General features: G+C 32.1%; 2 protein-coding genes across 15 annotated transcripts; one reads left to right on the top strand and one right to left on the bottom strand.

The window, feature by feature from the left end:
- Nucleotides 1-780: 780 nt before the first annotated feature.
- On the top strand, nucleotides 781-12,186 carry LOC114312293 (uncharacterized). 14 transcript variants are annotated; one of them, XM_082907723.1, is made up of 10 exons: nucleotides 784-1,222; nucleotides 1,331-1,699; nucleotides 2,035-2,121; nucleotides 5,002-6,029; nucleotides 6,113-6,243; nucleotides 6,350-6,539; nucleotides 6,641-7,133; nucleotides 7,217-7,341; nucleotides 7,450-7,521; nucleotides 7,732-7,857. In XM_082907723.1, exons 3-9 carry the CDS (start codon nucleotides 2,053-2,055, stop codon nucleotides 7,505-7,507), a joined length of 2,094 nt encoding a protein of 697 aa, XP_082763849.1. In that variant the 5' UTR covers nucleotides 784-1,222; nucleotides 1,331-1,699; nucleotides 2,035-2,052; the 3' UTR covers nucleotides 7,508-7,521; nucleotides 7,732-7,857. The 14 variants fall into 14 exon arrangements, with proteins under 14 accessions (XP_082763857.1, XP_082763849.1, XP_082763844.1 ...); XM_082907718.1 differs by lacking the exon at nucleotides 7,732-7,857 and adding an exon at nucleotides 11,873-12,186 and having other exon boundaries at nucleotides 785-1,222; XM_082907720.1 differs by having other exon boundaries at nucleotides 785-1,011; nucleotides 1,076-1,222; nucleotides 7,450-7,857.
- A 7,442-nt stretch (nucleotides 12,187-19,628) lies between these two features.
- On the bottom strand, nucleotides 19,629-21,784 carry LOC145813128 (uncharacterized). The gene is made up of 5 exons (XM_082908400.1): nucleotides 21,466-21,784; nucleotides 21,253-21,375; nucleotides 20,897-21,130; nucleotides 19,939-20,344; nucleotides 19,629-19,860 (listed from the first exon to the last, which is right to left on the bottom strand). The coding sequence occupies exons 1-5, from the start codon at nucleotides 21,782-21,784 to the stop codon at nucleotides 19,629-19,631; spliced, it is 1,314 nt and encodes a 437-aa protein (XP_082764526.1).
- Nucleotides 21,785-22,636: the final 852 nt, after the last annotated feature.

The raw sequence follows: 22,636 nt of genomic DNA, 5'->3' as shown, positions 1-22,636 counted from the left end.
CTAGTTTTGAAAATTGAACATTTTTTAGCATTGAAGACCCAGCTGATCAAGCTTCGATTCGTTGAAGATGTCGGCGACGAGGCTGACTCCTGTGATCGATTGGGTAAAGCAGATTGAAGCAGTTGGTGGGTTGACCGGTTGGTCGACCGGTTAGTGTATTTTTTTTTTATCTCTTCGAACTTTTTGACCTGTTTGAACCAAAATATTTGTAAGGGAACCGGTCCACCGGTTGGTCAACCGGCTGGTCGCCTGGTTGGTCTCCCCCAATGGTAACGCACAGTGAAATGGTAAAATCTAGAGCCTGTTCTCATTTTGGTAAAACTTTTGGTGAATTTTTAATTTGATATTAATTTGGTGAAACTGTTGGAGTATCAAAAAGTCACTTGTTCACCAAAATTTAAATCTGATGCCAAATTTGATGAAGCGTTAGAGATGGTCTAAGGTGAGAGAGGGTGAACCAATATGTCAGGTGAAAGGTTATCGGTAGAAAGGTTAAGGAGGATACCAAAGGCTAAGGAGTTCAAGGAGATCAAGGAGGTCAATGAGGCTACCCAAGGCTACGAATATTATATAAAAGGTGTTGTGTTGTGAATATATAAAAGGTGCTGTGTTGTGACTGCCAATATATAAGGTGTTGTGTTGTGACTACCAATATTATTATATATAATATATAATGCGTTGTACTGTGACTTATTTTATAAGGTGTTGTATTGTTTTATTATATTATATATAAGGTGTTGTGTTGTGACTACCAATATTATTATTATATATAAGGTGTTGTATTGTGACTTCTTTTGTAAGGTGTTGTATTGGGACTTATTTTTTTTAAGAGACTCCAAGAGACTCCATCTAAACTGCAATTGCAAGGAGAGAATCCATCCCAAAAAAAAAACACTCACCGTCGAAGGAAAGATGAAAGATGAGAAACAAAGAAAACTTAAGAGTAACCCAGCTGCACAACAAGTGCTTGTGTTGTGACTGATTGTTGTAACTGTATACGCAATATATACGGTAGCTGTTCGCAAGATATGTTGTGAAAAATTGCTGTGCCTGAAGTGTTTGTATGTGTTTTCAGATTCAGACATAGAGGAGGGCGTTGATTTCAATACTTGGGAGGAAGAGGCTTGACATGGGTGGGTATGTTCGCGTTTTAGTTTTATTGGGTGGAGGCTTTGTGATTCAGTTTTTTGGTGATAGAGATCGACCCTCTCAGTATGTAAAGGTTAGATTTTAACCCATTTGATTATTGTTGTTGTTGCTTAATTCACTTTTGATATTGATTTTGGTATTCAACGTTTCGTTTGTTGTCGCTTGTCCCTTACATTTACAGGATAGAAGGAGCTGCTTTGTCAAAGCAAGTATTTGACGGTGGATCCTGAGATCTGACGGTTTTGCCGAGGAAAGCTTTTGCCGACGGTGGATCCTTGGATCTGACGGCCAGATGGATTAATTTGGTTAAAGGGAAAGCTTTTATCGTAGTTAGATCATCTGACCTAAATCGCGTAAGGTTTATTTTTTAGATCATCTGATCATCCGATCTAAATCGTGTAAGGTTTATCGTAGTTAGATCATCTGATCATCCGATCTAAATCGTGTAAGGTTTATCGTAGTTTGATCATCTGATCAAGGAAATTGTCTCCCACAAGCACCAAGAGCCTCCCAATCGTTGTGTGCAGGGTCCTCTCAGGAAGGAAATTGTGTAAGGTTTATTTTTTATTTTGTTCTACGCTTTGGCTATCTCTAGCCCTTACCGAATTATATTAAATTTGAGGTAATTTTTCACTAAAGACGGGGTGGTAAATTTGAGAGGCCTTGAAAATTTTGAATAAATACTCGAGGAATTGTTGATTTGGTTGAAGATTTAACTAGAACTCAATTTGGTTCAAGTAGAAGGTATTTTTAAATTTGATATCGTTTTTAGGTAAAAATTGGAGATAAACTTTGACAAATTCGCTTCAATTTCTTATTTTATTTTATTTTATTTTTTAATTATTTGTCTGACTTATATTGTGCAATATACTGTAATACGAGCAGGATCACCAGTTGGACAAGATGAATGTGCTAACAGTGTGTACCACTGGTTTATATATGGATCCTGCCCGACCTGACCTTGGCGAACAAGTAAGTTCTTGTAGAGCTTTGCCTCACTCACTGTGCAGTTTCTTTTCTCTCTGTTGTGTGTATGCCAAAATCATTATGGCATTTTGTTGGCCTATTTTAATCGGCTCAAATCCTGTTCACATCGATTTCTTATTTGGACAAGCTAGATGGGTTAAACGGGCTGGTTTTAGGGTTAATCCTTTAATTGTGATCCTTTTGCTCTACTTTGTTAATAAAATCTATACTTATTATTATCTGCATTTTTATTGCCAACACCAAATATAATTATTTATTGTGCAAATGATGTAAGCAGTGTTACTAAAGGCACTAGGCCCAAGTCCCATCCAGGCCCAAGGTTTGTGCCTCGTAGTTTTCCCGAATTGCTCCGAACCGCACCGAGACGCGCAAAATTTCAACTCGGGCGGGTGGGAGGCCCAGTGCTGGCGGGTCGGCGGGGGTGGCGGGTGAAATTACCCAACCCGCAGGTCTAACCGACCAGACCCGCCTATGTTTCAAAAAAAAAAAAAAAAAAAAAAATCACTTGTTATACATTCTCACACACACAATAATTCCTCCATTAAACCTAATACCCACACATTTCGATTTCATCTCATTCACATACACATCGCTGTTGCTGTGAAGAAAATTGCATCGATTCATACACACACACACATCGCCATTGTTGTGCTGCTGATCGGCTCACCGCTGGTTGCCTATCCTCACCGCCGCCACTGATTTCTCCTTCCCTTGCCGATCGGCCCACTGCTGTTAGCCTCTTCTCGTCGTCGTTGACTCGTCGGTACTGTCGCTGCTCTCTCTTGCTCTCTATGTTCTATATACATATATATATATATATATATATGTATTTATATATGACATCACTGATGCTCTCTCTGTTCTATAACTCCTGTATACATATATATATATATATATATATATGACATCAGTGATACTATTTCATAAATAGGTTATAATAATGCAAGGCTGTAAATCTTTAGTAGTCATAGACCATGGCTAATTCATTATCTATGATTTCTTTGAATTCCTTGTTTACCACTTATTTCATTTGTGAAATTTTGTGCTTAAAAGTTTGTATTCCAGATGACCTCACAAATCATTTTTTGTTTTTTACCCTTTGAATTACAATGCTCAATATTTTCCCATTGGTTCAAAAAGCAGCATGATAATTTTTATAAATTAGATCTTTTTACTCTTTGATTCGACTTTTGTAATTTTAATTATATTTTTTATAAACCACCAATCCGTCCAAACTGTCAAGGCAAATCCGCCATTATTTGCCAACCGAACCGATAGTTTTTGATAAGAAAAATGGCAAATTCTAACGACATTTTTATCAATCCGCCACCCGCCATACAGTTTCTAATTTTCTCTTAAACAGCATTGACCCGTGCACACCCCTACTTGTAGTGTTCCAGGCCTGACGACTGTGATAAGGCGTCTGATTGGCTCAAGGCTTGTGTTTTGAGGGCTTTTTATTGTTGCTTTAATTGGTTTTGTTTAAATTCTTACCATTGATTTAATATGGTGCAGCTATAGAAGATCTCTACTCTTATTACAGATGTCAATACATTGGGCATTCAAGCCCAAATCAATGATAGAAGAAAAATTAGTCATAATTCCTAATCTCCAAAAAAATATTAAATGTTTAACATTTCATTTTGTTTATGTTGATCCGGATTTTTATGATTTAGAAACCGTATGGCGGGTGGCGGATTGATACTAGATTTTAAATTTTGTATGATCTTAAAGTTACTACGATTCTATTCATAAAATCGTGTAGAATTGCATACGATCTTGATTCTGCTACGATCCCGATCCTAACAAATTTTTTGTTGTTATTTATTTATTATATATATATGTATGTGTATATCTATATAAAAAATTTGACTATAAACACTTTTTTCAAATGTCTCTTCTAATTGATGTTAACATAAGAGATGCATTATATTAAATTTATCATTTTTCTTTTAACATTTTTAAAATTACGTAACATATATTATCATTATCGGTAATTTTTCATTTTATTTTACATTGAAAGTAAAATCTTATGATCCTTGATCCGATTCTACGATCTGATCAACTAGTCCCTTCTAACAATCCCACATAGGATCCCGATTTTAACAACTTTGCTCTCTCTGCGAAACCCTTTTCCCCAAGGATGGACTTAGAGGGGTGGCCACCCTTACTATTTCAGAAAACCCCTTTATTTGTAGTAGTATTAATTATAATATCTCTAATTTCTAAATTATAGTGGGTTGCTCCTTCTAGTTATATTTTGTTATACTTTTTTTTTGGTCATATCCTCTTTAGATTTTTTTATTTTTTTTTAAATTTAAGTCGTTGCTCTTCTTTATCTATAAAACATTGGATCAACGTATAAATTTTTTAAAAAAAATACGTAAGACAAAATATAATAAAAGAAATTAGTTTCTTATAACTACATTTGATTATAAGTCCTATTACCAGATAATAAAACAAGGTATCAACTAATGATTTTATCATGTTTATTGAGGAAGACATTATGTAAGATTTCGAAGTTGATTCTATCATAGATACTTTTAATAACATGAAAGAGTATCACCTCAAAGGTACCTCACTTTAGTAAATCAATTGTTTTTATAATTGCTATCTTTTGTAAATCAAATGTGGATAAAAAAAATTATGCTTATATGTATATGCTGTCATCTTATTTTCGCTTTTTATATGTCAGTAGAAAATTGATACTGTAATCCGTACTTTTTATTTAAATTTTTTGTTAGCATATATATGTTCGCCCCCCTATGTGACAATCCTGGGTCCTTCCCTGCTTTTTCCCTGGAACAAGTTTGGGGATTGGTTATCCTTGTTTGCTCCTAATATTTTTTTTTCTTGTCTTGTTAGCGATGCCTCGAAGGGAAAAATTTCCAGCACCAAGAGCCTCCCAATCGTTGCGTGCAGGGTCGTCTCAGGAGGAAATGGTCTCCCACAAGCACCAAGTGCTTCCCAATCGTTGTGTGTAGTGTCCTCTCAAGAGAGATCATCATGCAAAAGAGTATTACTGTCTTCACCAAGCTTGGATTATGGACATTGTATCCCACAGGCACCAAGAGCCTCCCAATCATTGTGTCCAGGGTCTTCTCAGCAAGGAAATTGTCTCCCACAAGCACCAAGTGCTTCCCAACCGTTGCATGTAGGGTCCTCGCCAAAGAGGCCATCACAGTATCTCTCTCGTCACCAAGCTTGGATCAAGGACCTAGAGCCTCCCAACCGTTGTGTGCAGGGTCCTCTCAGGAAGGAAATTGTCTCCCACAAGCACCAAGTGCCTCCCAATCGTTGCGTGCAGGGTCCTCTCAAGAGAGGCCATCATACTTAACAGTATTGTGCTCCTCACCAAGCTTGGTTCAAGGAAATTGTCGCTTACAAGCACCAAGTGTCTCCCAATCATTGCATGTAGAATCCTCTCTGGAGAAGCGAACAGATAGATCAATATTGGAGTCGCCAAGCTTGGATCAAGTGCCGCATGTGCTGCACCAACCATCAGTGAAAACTGTTTGCCGACTAGGACCAAGTCCCCCTCAATTGGTGCTTGATTCTGGCATTCGGTATGTAGTTGAGGGAAAATGGAAGAACTCTTGGTTTGGGTGGATGTCCTCAGAAACATCTTTATCTAATGAAGGGAAACCTTTGATAAGTATCTATCCCTGTGGAAGCACAGATGAAGCCGATGCTTATTGCCTTGCACAAAATGAATGTGAGACTGACCACAGTGTAAAATTTTATTCTTTATATCGTGTTAACATCGTAATTGAAAGGGTTCAAGCAGATGTGCATTCGTGGATTGACAATAAGTATGAATATTGGTCGAAAAATGGTAAAGGCAAATCTCGTTGGTGGGATCATATTCGGGATGAGTTTATACAAATATTTAGGTAGCTACTTACATCTACTTTTGATAATGTTTTAAGTTGATCAATGGTTATAGTTTTTGATTTATTTATTTATTTATTTATAGGAATGTTATGGTTTGTCTCCGCCATATATATAGGAAGAGAATTTATAGTGGCAAATTGATTGATGGTATCTCAGTTATCAATAACACACAGACAAAATTAATTTGGTTTGTTAAAGCAGCAACAGTAGAAGGTATATCTTGTCTTTGAAATTCAATTATTTATTTATTTATTTATTTGTTGTTGAATTCTTCTCCAAATTATTGGAATTATTATCATTATTATTATTACTTTTGTAGAATTTAATAATGGATCAAGAAGGGACATAATTGATTTGAGGCAGTTGATCGTTGAGGCTGTGTCGAAGCCTTACAAAGTATGCAATGCTTGGGATTGTCCCAAGAACAAGCGGCAATGTATTTTTTTAGAGCAAGGCTTACCTAATGATCTGTGTCACTTTATTGAGAGACTTTATGATGAGAATTCTGTGTAAGATGTGTTGTATATATATATAAATTTTAATAACATTATTCTATGATTGATAAATTTTGGTTTATACGTAACTCATAGTATTTCTATTACATTTGTAGGACAATGAATTTGGATTGGCTGTTAGATGATCCTGCGTTTTGGAGTCCGGACCTAAAATTAAGGTTCTTCAGAGATCTCCATGAGATTGCGCTCGTCCTGAAGCTTTTTGATACTGGTTATGCAAGTATTTTTTTATCTGCAAAACTTGGAGAACTGAACATTGCTAATTGGGAGTGTCTTATTCCCCAAGAGGGGCGAGAAAGACGAGTACTCAATAAGATGAGACATGACCAAAAGCATCACAGCAAAGAGGATAGGGGAATTGGAGGAAGTCAACAGTCAAAGTTTATGGGGAAAGGGAAAGCGAAAGTGAAAGAAAAAAATCAGGAGATGGGATGTGGAGGAAGTCAACTGTCAAAGATTAAGGGGAAAGAAAAAGAGAAAAGTAGTGGGAGTGGGGGAAATAAATTTATTGAGGGTGATATTTTTTCAGAGATTACGCTGTTTTGTAGGCATTTGATTGAACATTACAATGAGAAACTCCTGTGTCATGTACGGATATAATATTACATATCTTACCCCTGTTCATGTACTTGTTGATTTAATTGTTATAGTAATAAAATCATATCTCATAGGAGAGGAAACCAAAGGAAGAAATAAGCTTAATTGCGGATAAAATCTTTCATGGCGCATGCTCGATGCTACGGAATAGTATTTTTGAGGCTTGGATGGCTCAACCATCGTCATTGAAAACTGAAAGGTAATAAAAAAGCTTTTTTTTTTTTTTTTTTTTTTTCAGTTTATTATTATTTAAAATATATTATTGGTTAATGTTATGAATTTAAGTCATCAGTGCTTTGTTTTGCAGGCCTGAATATATGAATAGGCTCATGACTGATTTGGTAATTAATCGTCAGCAAGCCTAGATTAAATTGTTTGGGTAAGTCACACTGCCAACTTTTACATTCTATATTGCTATCATGTATTTTGACTCTTGGAAACTTGAATGACAAAAAATTGAGTTTAGAAAATTAGAATTTTTTTCTTTTATGGTAGTTAAGTGGTACATATAAGTTTAGTTTTGGGTTTCAACTTCTTGTGTATTGTAATAGCTTTCTCATTTGGGGTATATTTTTGTTAATTTTCTTAGTTGTAAGGCAGCCTCATTTGGAGGTGGTTGCATGGATGCTACTTGTTATGGAGGTGGCTAGTGGTGGTTTGTAAGCAACTTATGAATGTGGTGGTTGCATGTAATACACATCTTCATATTGTGGTATATTGTTCAAGTTGCACTTCCTTATCATTATGAGGTTGTAATCTCTCTTTTGGAAGGTGTTTTTAGGGAACAAAATTTCGAATTTGGTGGTTCCCCCCCCCCCCCCCCCGGGCATCATATTTCTCTACTTGAGCTTGGTTTTGAGCCCTATAGCTCTAGTGGACTTCGGCCCTTGTTGGAAAGTGCAAAAATCAATCCTATAAGCTTCTCTTTGCATAATTTCGGCTTTGAGCCAAGTCGTATTCTAAGTTCATGCTGTTGGAAATTCCATCAGACTACATGAGTTGAGGGGTTGTTTATTTCAAAAGTCTTATGAATGAGACATGAAGCTGTATAAGTGTTCCCCTCATTTCCTAATCCATTTTGGATATTGTTATAGAAACATGTTTAGTATATAAAAACTTAATACAAAATGATGTGTGCCGTTTATATCTGTTCATTGGAAGTCAAAATGCTGGTATCACTATTGTTACTGATTGCAAGAATGTCATTGTCATATCACTTTTGTTTAAAATTTTGTATGAAAACTATGTATGAATATCATTTCCCATTCATATTTTTGTAGTCCTTTTATTAATCATTTTGCTTTCATTTAGTCTTTAAAATGTGCTATGATTACTCTTATTAGGCATTCCACACTATCTATGACTGGAACGATATGTTTTTTTTTTTAGGGAGATGTCAAAAGTGGTTGTTTTTTTCCTAATTTTTGTTGATTTTGTTTGTCATGAAGATTTGAATATACCTATAGGCATATGTCCAATATTAACAAAGATTAGAAAATCCCAATATTGCTAAGGATACTAATTTTTTTAGCAAAAACATTGTCCTAAAAAAGTGAGAGCAAAAGCTAATAAGTGCCCTTGTTGTATTGTTTAAGATTGTGATTCGTGTAAAAAGTGATTTGAAAATGGTGAGGAAGTTTTTAAATTTTTTAAAGTTAAATAAAAATAGTTTTGAAATTAATGAAACTGTTTTTTTTTCTTTTTTTGGGATCTAAAAGGTGTTTTGAAATTAGTGAAAATGTCTTCAGTTATAAAGGCACTTGTTAGCAGGAACCAGAAGAAAAAATGCATAAAGTTAGTATAAAGCATTTGCTAAACCAAATAACGCATGACATGGTAGAGGCCTAGTTGATGCATTTTGCAATGATTGTACAAGAGATGAATCGCCTAGTGTTCGATCTTTCGATTCAAAAGTAGTCTCATTTTTACACAGCTCCCATGCTTTAAACAATACCATTTCTATTTTAAGTTACATGACATTTGTAATTTTTGCATTTTTTTCATCCAAATGGTTTGGTTAAAAAATGACGACACAAAGGGATTTAGGAGACAAACTTACATATCCTATAGGGTTGAGTGGAGGATCAAGATGATAGTAGCTAGAATTTCTTCTACCACCTATAATTTCTAGAATTAAGACTCCAGAATTGATAGATATCGGATTTTACCGAGAATGTATCCTCTATGTCATGCACAGCAGACATGAAACCCCATATGCATGATTGTGAGATATTTTGAGTATAACAAGATCATAAATGCTTTGTAAAGCATTGCAACTTCATATCATCCACATCTAGGATTAAGTAAATATTTACTTATTATGTTCCACCAATCTTGTTTGTAATTTACTTATGTGTCATTTTCTTTGAAAATCCATGCCATACCAAAGAAGGATACTCGAGGATTCATGTTTTGATCGAATAATATATTACTAGTTTTTAAATCTCTATGTATTATTATCTTTCTTTAGTATCTGTGAAGGTAAAGTGAGAGCCATGAGCAACCCTTTCAATGATGTAAAAATGCCTTTTCCAATCTAGTAGCTCTCCCTCTTAGTTATGTTGTCACAGGGAAAACACCTTGTTTGGTTTCAATTTCTAGAAATTGATTTTTTTTTTTTTTTTTTTTTTTCATATTTTTTTATTTTTAATGAATATTTTTTAAATTTTAAGATTTTTTTTTAAAAAACGTTTTCAGATGGACTTTACTTAGATATGTATAAAAAATAAAATATTTGTAAAAAATATTTTAAAAAATCAATAAATACACAAGAATTTGAAAATGTACTAATTTTCATATTTTTTTTTTGTATTTCATACATATATATATATTTGATATTTAGTGAATATTTTAAAGATTTTTTTCTCAAATATTATACTTTTTAAGTATGTTTATGTTAGGTGTATCTAAAATTTTAAAAATTCAGCGAAAAAAAAAGAACACGAAAAACAAAAAATTTCAATTTTCTGAAAAGTGAATCTAGAAAATTGAAACCAAACAATTGTCAGTTTTTTTTTTTTTTTAAATATTCTAAAAAAAAATAGTTACTTGGAGAATTGACCAACTTTTCAAACTATTTGGGAAACTAACATGCTTTTTGAAATTGCATTTTGAAAATGCGATTCTCAAATTGAAATAGCATTTTCACACATGCAATTTCACCTTGAAATTGTATGTTGAAAATGCAATTTCAAAAAGTGAAGTCCATGTCATTATAAATTGTATTTTAATTTATAGCAGAATTTAAAATTGAGTTTTGAGTGTTCAGATTATGATTTGAGATAAATCAGTTGGGGATTTATTTTAATAATAATCAGTTGGGGATTTATTTTAAATTATTAAAATCCATTTATTTTGGACCCAATTGATTGAATTGTGACCCGTTAGTAACCTTGTAATAGTGTTGTAGTTTTATTATTATTATTTGATTATAATAAAAGAGTTGTGAACATTTATGGTGTGTACCATTAAACAAAATATATTATGGCGATAAAATATTATATTTACTTTTGTTATTAAAGATGTTGAAATGTATTTTTAATTGATATATATATATATATATATAGGTGTATATATATATGGTTAGATATTTGTTTAGTTAAAAAAAAAAAAAGAATTATCTTTAAATAGTAACCAAATAGATATTTTGTCCAACTTCTGGGAATTTTTGGAGTTCTTGCCTGAGGAAACTACATAAAAGAGGTTCCAAGTTGGTTTTTCTTGGGTTTGATCTAGTGTAAGTCATTTTTGACCCCTAGTGTTTTGGATCAAAACGTAAAGGGAGGAAAAGACGTCGTTTGGCTCCAAAAAAATTTAATTTCTATTGTCGAAAAATTTGAAAACTTCTTGGATCGAGGTAGGGATTTTTCCTACATTTCTTTATGTACTTTTACTTGATTATATGGAGCTTAGAGTTGTATAAAATTTAATTAGAATTTTTGAAAAATTTGTGATTTATTTGCGTAAAAGAGAAATTTTGAGAAAAATAAAGAATTGATGCCCGAATTGCGAAAGTGTAAACTTGGAATATGTTTGTAAGGTTATGAAAGAGCTATGTTTTAAATTTGAACAAAAACGGACTTTGATTCAATCGGTTTTGAAATTTTTACCAGTTTGAGACCAAAAGACCATTTTTAAAGAAAACAAAGAAATTATGTTTAACTTTTGGGGCTTTTGATCAAAGTAGGATGTCATAGTTGAATAATGCTTGGAGAATAAGTTTGGAAAGAAAATGATGGTTTCTTAGGCATTAACGATATTATTTTGCTTAATGTATCTGTTGGAATAAAACCGACACGGTTAGAAATGGACCTTGAGAGGTTACAAGATGTGATTGTGATATGAAAACTAGTGTAGTTGTTCATATCTGATTGGATGTGGAATAGATTGTATTTATTGAAATTTTTAGAATTTAATTGTTTAAATATCTATTTAAAAATATTTATTTTGGGCTATCGGCGGAGGATAGCCATGATTGTTGTAGAAATACGTGAGACTTAGGCAAATTGAACCACATTTCCTCATTTGTTGCATTGGACATTGTATTATATTCATTTCATTGGTAATGTATTTGTGTTTTGAGAAATATTTGGAAATGTATTTGTTTGTGAAAAGATGAATACTTGGTAAATCTGAGTAGGGTGAGAAATATTTGAAAATGTATTTGTCATGGTTCATATATTGTGTAGTATATCTCTACTGGGCTATGGTTATAAGGGAAACCATTTCAGGTACAGGTGCTACGCCTACCAAGGCATTGACTTGGGAGGACTCAGAGTTGATGCTTTATTTTTGTTTTATTGTTATTTGTTGAATGTAAGCCTATATTTGCGTTGAGTTAATTGTTGAATGTAAGCCTATATTTGCGTTGAGTTAAAACTCCATTTTGTGTAACCAAGAATGTTCTTGGATAAATTTGTAAGCTTGTAGGGCACTTATCATCTGTTTGGCTTCCATTTCATACTTGTAAAATGTATGCTTGAGATTGGAACTGGGGCATTGAGATGTGAATGGATGTATGAAATAGTTAGCTATTTATTTGACATTTGGGATTTAATGTAAATGGATGTATGAAATAGTTAGCTATCTATATGTATTTGTTTAGCAGGTGGGTTTTGTAGCATAAATAGATATATTTTGTCCAATTTTTGGGGCGTTACAGTTACATTGATGTTATTTTTTGTTTGGCTCCCAAGAGAATGAGAGAAAAGTTGAGAAATTGATCATTTGAACATCAAAGCAATAGTGATGATAAGATTATATTTGGTTTTCTTGTTATGTTTGTGTTTTTCTCAGTAACCAAACACGCAGGGCTATCAATACATGACACTAGTGTGATTCAAAGTGGCTGTTGTCCTTAGAACATAGTATTTTTCTATTTTATATATCATTCTATTTTATTGCTATCATATTAAGGTGTTGGCTAGTTTATGTGCTTATTGTAGAAGTTTTTATTTATTACTTACATTTTTTTGTTGTTTTTGATCTTGAGGAGAGAGATGTTGATGTTGAATTTAAAATAGATATATTTTCAAAACATAGAGATTTGTTGTTGTTGTTTATGTTGAGATTTTTTGTTGTTGTTTATGTTGAATTCGAATTTTATTTGTACAGATAGTGGGAAGAAAGTATATGTATGTATATCTATGATTGTGTGTGTGAGATAGATTTGGAAAAAAATTGATAAAGTTTAGATAGATCTGGAAAAAAAATTGAACAGATAAGTAACTTCAGCAGATAGGAATTGCAGTAGATACATATAGATAGAATTTAGGGAAAAAATTGGGCCGATAGAAAAAAAACTAAAAAGATAGATAGATAGGAAAAAAATAGAACAAATAGATATAAATATGAACAGATAAATAGAATTTAGGAAAAAAAAATTGAGCAGATATATATAAATTTGAACAGATAGATAAAAAATCTGAACAGATAAAAAATAATTTAAGCAGATAGATATAACTATGGCAGATAGTCAAGGAAAAGTCAAACAGATAAAAAAAAGTCAAAGGGTAAATTGAAAACAAAATATTCGTCAGGACTTCTCACTAAACTATTTTATAAAATGTGGACTTCTTATAAATAAAAAATATTTATTGGACCTAATGTCTTGTACCTTTCTTAGTTGAATTTATCACCAATTTTTACTAGTTTTAAAACATAATTGAATTTTGTTGAAGACTTTTAAATCCTAATGAGATTTTTTTGTAAACTAATATAATAATTAACAAAATTTTGAAGTCTTTTTTTTATTCAATTTTTTAGGGCCCAAAGTGGCGATTTTGCGAGCTTGTGCCCAAATGCCATTAACTAACACCATCAACTCTAGCCATTAGGGATAGAGTTACAAATGTTCAAAACTCCAAGAGCATTATATAAATCATAATGTGTATATAATATACAAGTTTGAGAATTAAATAAGATGTGTTGCAAAATGGATACGGGTATGGGTCAAAACCTAATCCAAGTCCAATCTCAAACAGTCACACAAGTTAAGCCCAACATAGCATAGCTTAGCTCAAGCTCAAAACTAAGTCGAAGTCCAAGACCAAACTCAGCACATGCACAAGCCTAGGCCCAATCCAAACAAAGATTAAGTCCAAATCTAAACCTAACTTTTAGGGGGACTTACCAGCCAGTCCCATGGAAATAGATTAATACCCATCAAGTCCTGTCCTATTTCAGTTTTCAATTTTACCCCTCAATGTCACACCACACGCATGAAGCAAAGAAGATATCACGAGCTCTCCCCTGCGTGTATGACACACAAGCTTCTTCTCAATTGTTATGATTTGGAAACTATTCTGAGGCAATTTGAAAACCATTCTAAGGTGATTTGCGATTTGGAAATCGAAACAAACGAAGAGATTTTTCGTGTATCTCCCATCGTTTCCAAAGAAATCTCCTCTGTTTTCATACTGATTTCGAACAGATCCTTAGCAAATCTTCCACTATTTCGATCTATATTCTAATTCACACATCTACTCTCCCTGTTTAGTTCATCTTCCACAAATATGCCAATTAAACGTGAGTCGTATTCATCTTCCGTTCTTCTTTTATAACTATAATTAAGTGATAAAATTCGACTCGAAGCTATTTTCAATGTGTATCATACAATATTAATTTATGAGTGATATTCAACTTCATAATAATCACATCTTCATGTTTATTTGCTATACAATGATGGATTTGCTTACTTTTGCTAAGTTAGTGATAAAATTTGATATACAATGATAGATTTGCTTATTTTGCCCAATTGAGTGAGAAAATTTGCTATAAGAATGACAGATTTCCTTAATTTGCTTAATTGAGTGATAAAATTTGTTATAATGATGGATTTGCTTCCCTTCTTCTTTCATTACTATAATTGATTTATAAAATTCGACTTAAAGCTATTTTCAATGTGTATCATACAGTATTAATTTATGATTGATATTCAACTTCATAATAATCACATATTCATGTTCATTTGCTATACGATGATGGATTTGCTTACTTTTGCTAATTCAGTGATAAAATTTGATATACAATGACAGATTTGCTTACTTTGCCCAATTCAGTGAGAAAAATTGCTATAAGAATGATAAATTTGCTTAATTTTTCTAATTGAATGATAAAATTTGTTATGATGATGGATTTGCTTCCCTTCTTATTTCATAACTATGGATTTGCTTCCCTTCTTCTTTCATAACTATAATTGAATAATAAAATTCGACTTGAAGCTATTTTCAATGTGTATCATACAATATTAATTTATGAGTGATATTCAACTTCATAATAATCACCTCTTCATGTTCATTTGCTATACAATGATGGATTTGCTTACTTTTGCTAATTCAGTGATAAATTTTGATATATAATGACAGATTTGCTTACTTTGCCCAATTCAGTGATAAAATTTGCTATAAGAATAACAGATTTGCTTAGTTTTTCTAATTGAGTGATAAAATTTGTTATAATGATGGATTTGTTTCCCTTCTCTCATAATTATAATTGAGTGATAAAATTTGATTTGAAGCTATTTTCAATCCGTACCATACAATATTAATTTATGAGTGATATTTCACTTCATAATAATCACGTCTTCATGTTCATTTGCTATATAATGATAGATTTGCTTACTTTTGCTAATCCAGTGATAAAATTTGCTATACAATGCCAGATTTGCTTACTTTGCCCAAATCAGTGATAAAATTTGCTATAAGAATGACAGATTTGCTTAATTTTTCTAATTGAGTGATAAAATAAGAAACAACATCATTCATATTCATTTCAAGTTGCCATGTAAGTAACCAGTTTGCTTAACTGAGGAACAACACTTATTTTGTATTTTTGTCAGTGTATAACCTTTGTTTGCTTAACTAAGTAACTAGTTTCAAACATATGACACTACATTCCCTCTTCAATTGGCCCTGTTTCCTAATTCAAATCTTGACATGTGAAACAAAAAGTCAAGCAAACCAAACCAGAATTTCTGACTTAGATTTTGTAATCACTGTTGTATATTTTGACCTTGTTATTATGGCGCCACAGTATGAGTAAATCCTAGTCTTTGATTACAAATTCTGGGCACTTTTTTGGGTTTTCGAATCTACTGCATATGATATTGAGAACTTCAACAAATATTGAGATGTGTTGAAATTGAAATAGCTGGATTATATGCTATTATGTTGCAGGATATAGTTCACTTTCATTTTGTTAGTGGTGCAGCCTCATAGAGCTCTTGTTTGATGTAATTTATTAAGTAATGGACATCTTTCATTACAACTATGGAATGGAGAGAATCGTGATATATATATATATATATATATATATTAGTAGATGTGCACACTTACATGAGTGTACTTGAAATAATAAGTATGGATATATAGCCTATTACAGATCATCTATGAATATTTACAGAATGAAAAAGAAGAATAGTATAGATATATTAGGGGATATAAAGATCCATTTTGCATGGAGGAGAAAAAAAGGCCTCACAACACCAATAGATGTGTTCCCTTTATATGTAGTATAGATGAATTTTGCAATGCAGTGATAATTTTGATATGGATTGATAAAATTTTGATTGCAGTGACAAAAAGTTTCATACTCGCCACCTATTTAATTTGAAAAAGTTTAAAGTTAAATTAACATTATTTTTTTTATTTATATTTGTTAGCACTTGTTGACAATAAAAGATGAGGAAGCAAGAAAGAGAATGCTAAACAAATTGATGCCTGAAGCCATGAAAGCAAGATACATTCTCTTCCCAATCTACAAAAATTTTCATTGGACAATACTTGTCATTGACATTGAAGAAGTTTCATGGAAATTCTATAATTTCATGAGACCAAGGGGAGCAATGCCTAAAGATCCACACTTCAATGCTGTAAATGACGTGGTAAAAATGTTTTTACTATCAAAATTACCATTAATCCAATACATCAATCCTCATCCATGCTCAATTATACATCAAAAATTTATACAGTAATATATTTATCATTATTTAAATTCATGGTTTCTCATTAATTGTTTCAACTGACTTTCTAATAGAACAATTATACAAATGCATATGTTGCAGAGAGATATTATTGACAAGTACATAAAGGATGAGAAGCCAACTCTCATCAACCCTGATAAATTTCAACAGGAGACAGAGAGCGTCATCAATAGCCCACAACAAGAAGACACGTCATAAGTTTATCAATAACAAAACACTGTTATAAAAAAAAAAAGCAAATTAAATTATAATATTTTGTTTTCAAAATGTTTTTGCAGGAAAACTTACCATTAATCCAATACATCAATCCTCATCCATGCTCAATTATACATCAAAAATTTATATAGTAATATATTTATCATTCTTTAAATCCATGGTTTCTCATTAATTGTTTCAACTGATAATAGAACAATTATACAAATGTATATGTTGCAGAGAGAGATTATTGACAAGTACATAAAGGATGAGAAGCCAACTCTCATTAACCCTGATAAATTTCAACAGGAGACAGAGAGCGTCATCAACAGCCCACAACAAGAAGACACGTCATAAGTTTATTAATAACAAAGCACTGTTATAAAAAAAAAAAAAAAAAAAGCAAACCAAATTATAATATTTTGTTTTCAAAATTTTTTTGCAAGCTTGATTGTGGAATCATTGTTTACTGTATCGGCAATATGTTTCCAAAAACAACATAATATCTACTTTTTTCAAGGAAGAATGCAATCAATTGAGAGTCGATATGTTAACTATCTTCTTAATTGACCAACAAGCTGCTCAACAACAAATAGTTGATGAAAACATTGATGACTTGCCTCCACAATAATCAACAGATTCGAAAGGGAAAAAAACAAAAAAAAAAATACTAATTCATTTGGTTGTTAGAATGTCAATACTTCATACATTTTGCTTGTTTGGTTGTTACAGTGTTACCTGTATTTTGCTGATTTTGGTTTCTACTTTGCTCCATTGAATATCACAATGTTTGGTTGTTACAATGTCAAAGTTATGGACAGTGCTTGGTTGTTACAATGTCAAATTTGCTTCAATGAAACATTCAGTCTTTTTTAGCCATATTATTACCAGATCTGGCTTCTGATATCAGTCTTGTTATCCAAATTTCATTTAAAATATTGATTCTAATCTGATTATTTGTGTTGAATTTAAAGGTTAATAACAGGTTTGGAGTCACTATACTAATAAATTTATTTTTTATAGTGTTTTGTTTACACTGATAAATTTATCACTATTTCAACAAATTTATCACTGTGAACAATGATAAATTTACCACTGTTCAAACAAAAAAACCAGCAACTCTCTTTCTCTCTCTTTTCTCATTCTTTTTCCCCAATTCAAGTAAACAAAACACTATAAAAAATAATAAAAAGTTTATCTAATTGAAAATTAAAACACAAACACTATTACATTGTTCAAATTGGAAATTAAAATACTGTTACAATTTGTAGATATTCCCAAGTTTGAGAATGAATGTAAGAACATGTCATCCTTGGTGATTTCTGAATAATCAAAACCATTTGATACTTCAGTTAAACAACTCAAACATCCAAAGCTTGCTTCTGAGTGACCACAAAATAGTATGCAGATTGAGAACTTGTTGCTAAACCAAATAAACATGGTAGTTGATCTAATTTTTTTTGCCTTTTAAAGCAGTTAACACAGCAGATATGCAATTATGTATTCTAGAGATTTGATCTACAGCTTTATATTGTGGAAATTTTTCTTGAGAAAACTAAATAACTCCAGACAAAAATTGTTTCCTATAAGTAAGTAAATATACAAAGATCTACTCCTTTGAATGCTGAAGACCTATGGGAAAAATCGTATTCAAACTTTGAATCTCAAATCTACTGTCATTTGGAATCTCATAAATGACATTTACTAGATAAAATCACTCTGAAACAACAAAAGACCAAAAAAGGATATATGCGTTCATATATATATATATATATATTCATTTTCTTTCTTCTTCTTTTATAAGCAATCAACCCAACAGTAAATAAGGTACAATGTGAAGAGAAAGAAACTGGAAAGAGGTCTAGCATATGTCATTGTAAATTTAGTGCACAAATTATTTGTGTTTCTGAGGGATGCATTATCTAACAAGCAAGGTTGTATTCTTGTTTGAATTAATTAAGGCACAGAAAAACTAAAACACATGTATAACTAGTGACATCAATTGATTTTTGTTGAGTTTAAGCCAGTGATAAATTTATCACTGTAGAAAAGAACATTTGCTTGGATATGACAGTGATAAATTTATCAACCACTGACATAAATGTAATAAACCATCAACTCTTCCCACACAATCAGTGATAATTTATCATTCTTGAAAATAACAAAATTCAAGAACCACATTCATGGTAAATTTATCATTCTTACAAAAAAATAATTCCCCAACTTGTCCAAAACAACCAGTGATAAATTTATCACTTTATAAAACACCAAAAACAACAACTACATTTAACCCAAATCAAATAATACAAATCTGTGAAACTTAATCTTGTAAAAATATCAGCGAAAAATATAATTTCTGTTCAACAAATTCCTCAATCATTCAATGCAAGTACCAAAATGATACATCTTTTAAAAAATACTCAATCATTCAATGCAAGTAACACCTCTCAACTCTCAACAAAGTAATTCAATTAAAATTAATACAACTAAAGCAAAGCTTCTTTACATGTCTTCTGATTATGAATTCCCATCTTTCCACACCTACTGCACCTAATTCTCTTGATTTCGCCCTTAGAAGGTATTCTCTCCGTTCTTGGACGTCCAGCTGGTCTCTTACAAAGAGGAGGTAAAATAATGTCATCATCAACAACTACATTTGGCTTTCACATACTAGGAACTGGATAGATAGAATGTGAATAAGAATCACAATAACTACTAACACGGTAGTAATCATCAAGAAAACAATTCAGAACCTTCCCACTCCTCTTTATAGCACAAAAACCATATTTGCAAGGAAAAGAATCAATTTCTCACAATCGACAAGAACAACAACGTTTCCCAATATCAACCATAACTGAATGATCCAATTGGATTTCATAAATGTCATCGCTACATTTCATAACTATCCATGCTTTTGTATCATTAAAAGCTTCTTCTAACTTTTTCTCTTCAAAAGGACAAACAATACGATTCCACTTATTCCCAACTTCTCTCCTTTTTGAAAATTGCTCCATTAGTTTCACCCGTATAGCATCAACAAGACTAGTTGAAAACAAATGGCGTTAATCTCTAATCCATGAGTTAAAAGATTCCGCAGCATTTGTGCACATTTCACCATACCTCTTGCCTTGAAAATAAGCGTTACACCAACACTCATTAGGCAAATCCTCAAGAAACTTCTCAACACTACGACCACAACAACCCTTAAATTCTTCAAATAGCTCATTAAACAACTCAATAATAGGAGCATATGCACATCTACTAAAAAGAGTAAGCAAATACTCTTTAGATTCACGACTCTTCACTGACAAATAAGTCTTCAAGTTTGTTTTCAAATGCATTAGACAAAAAGAATGAGAAGAAAACAGAAAAACCTCAGCTAAAGCTTTCAGCAAACCTCCATGCCGATCAGTAACAAACGCAATATCCCTTCCTGGAGTCAAAATAACAAATAACTTTGATAAAAACCAATGCCAACTGTCATAACTTTCACTATCAACAATGGCAAAACATAATGGATATAAACCTACAAACTAAATATATATACACGTTATCAATAACAAATAAAAAAATTACAAAAAGAAAATCAAAACACAAAATATATAACATATAGCACCAGCCATAGATAAATTTATCACTATATAACTACAAAAATTCAATAGCAGCATACAACATATAGAATCAATGAATAATAAATTTATCACTGTACAAATATAAAAATTTAACAAAAGTATACAGCATAAATTTATCACTAATAGATTGACCATACTCAATAATCAACACTCTCTGGTAACAAAAATAAGAGAATTATCATTGTTTTAATAATAATAACAAACAGACATAGAATATAACTTGGTTACCGTCTTTTGCCGCAGCAGCCAATAAACAACCTTTTTTTGGGTGAATAACAATAAACAACATTTGTGTCTTCCTTTCAAGAAAGTTTCATCAATAATCAACACAGGCCGACAATACTTGAAACCATGAATACATGCCTCAAAAGCGAAAAATAAGCATTTGAAAAGTCTTCCTTTACTATCAACATCAAATTCTATATAAAAAACACTTCCCAGATTACAATCATTAGCGGCATCAACATACCAACGAAGATCGTCAAATGATGATGAATAGTCACCAAAAACAAGATCCCTTGCTTTTTCAACACCCATCCTAGCACACCGATAAGAAACTTCTGTTCCATAATAGTTCTTAAAATCACAACTCACCTGACTAACCGATGTCAACGCCTTATTACGAATATCACTTGAAATTAGCCCACCAATCATACTTGAAGTCATCCTAGCATGTCTAACTGTACGAAAAGAAGATCCACAAGTATGAACATCATCAAATTGTTTAATAACAAAAGCTTTATTATAATTTCCACTCTAGCATGCACGCTCCATAAACATCCCAAATTAGCCCTTCTCTTACAATGAACAGTGACACGATCCTTATCATTCTTAACAAAATCAAAATCAAAACCGAAATGAATAGAATACTTTGACAACGCATCTCGAAATTCAACAACTCCTTTAGCAAACCTTTGTCCCACTCCTTTCATACAATTAACCCACCCATAGGAGAGCAAAGGTTTCCGTTGATTTGAATAAAATGAAGGCAAAAAATCAGTTTCACAAACAACACCACTACTACTACTACTACTAGCTTCACCATCACAAATCATATAACCTTCACCCAAAGAACAACACTTTACAAAAACATCGATACGATGAATGTCACAAGAAAGTGCAAGTCCAACCATAACCTCCAAATCCTCTTCACTTTGTAGACCACAACAAGAATGTCCAGGCATTGAATACGATATATTCAAAGAACTACCAATTAACTCACTCCACTTTGCACACAATTTATATACTAAATCCTTGAAATTAAATTCATCATTATACTTGATAACCAATGTCACACCTCTAAACTTGCACATAAGAAACAAACAATTCTCCATCACTATAACTCCTGCAACAAACAACAATTATATTTCAGCAAACAACTCAAACACCCTAAAACAAAATCAAATACAGTGATAAAATTATCAACCAATTCAAACACATCCAAAAACCAACACTGATAACTTTAACAGTTAACACCACCAAAGACCAAGAATAGTGAATAAGGCTTACACTTAATAAACATGGTAACTCGATTTGAATCTTACCATTACATTATGCAACCTTTTTATCTCCTATTCCCATACTCACTGATAAATTTATCACTGTTGAAAAAGTTAATCCAACAACACCCCCAAAATATGCAGTGATAAAATTATCACCGTATAAAATAACAAACTAGCAACTGTGTTCAATCAAAACAATTTCGTAACCAAAAAAAAGAAAAATCTAAAATTCTTTACATATACATATTTCAAAGCTTTCAATATCATGATCAAAATACAAATTCAATCGCAGCAGAAACAACAGAGTAACAACAATATCACAACAAAATCAAAATCACCAACTCAAACTAAAAAAAACCAAAACATCGAAATTGAAATCAAAATCAAACATACCAATCGAGCTAACTCCACAACATTGCAAATCAAAAAATGCAACTATACACCAAACGCGAAATCGCAAATAGGAAGATTCACCAAGCACGCAATCGCAAATCACAAATCGCGAAGATACACCAAGTGCGAAATCACAAATCACGAAGCTCTACAATAATACATTAGCAAATCGTGAAGTTCCATAGAAATCTAAATCACAAACCCATACTCACAAACACAATATTTTGATGGAAAATCCAAACAGAAATGCGCCAAAATAAGGGAGGGGCAAAACGGTACCAAAAAAAAGAG

The sequence above is a fragment of the Camellia sinensis genome, chromosome 15 (genome assembly GCF_055761805.1).
Source record: "Camellia sinensis isolate YWXY chromosome 15, ASM5576180v1, whole genome shotgun sequence".
Taxonomy (NCBI): Eukaryota; Viridiplantae; Streptophyta; class Magnoliopsida; order Ericales; family Theaceae; genus Camellia; species Camellia sinensis.
This window is presented reverse-complemented; position numbering and strand designations above follow the sequence as displayed.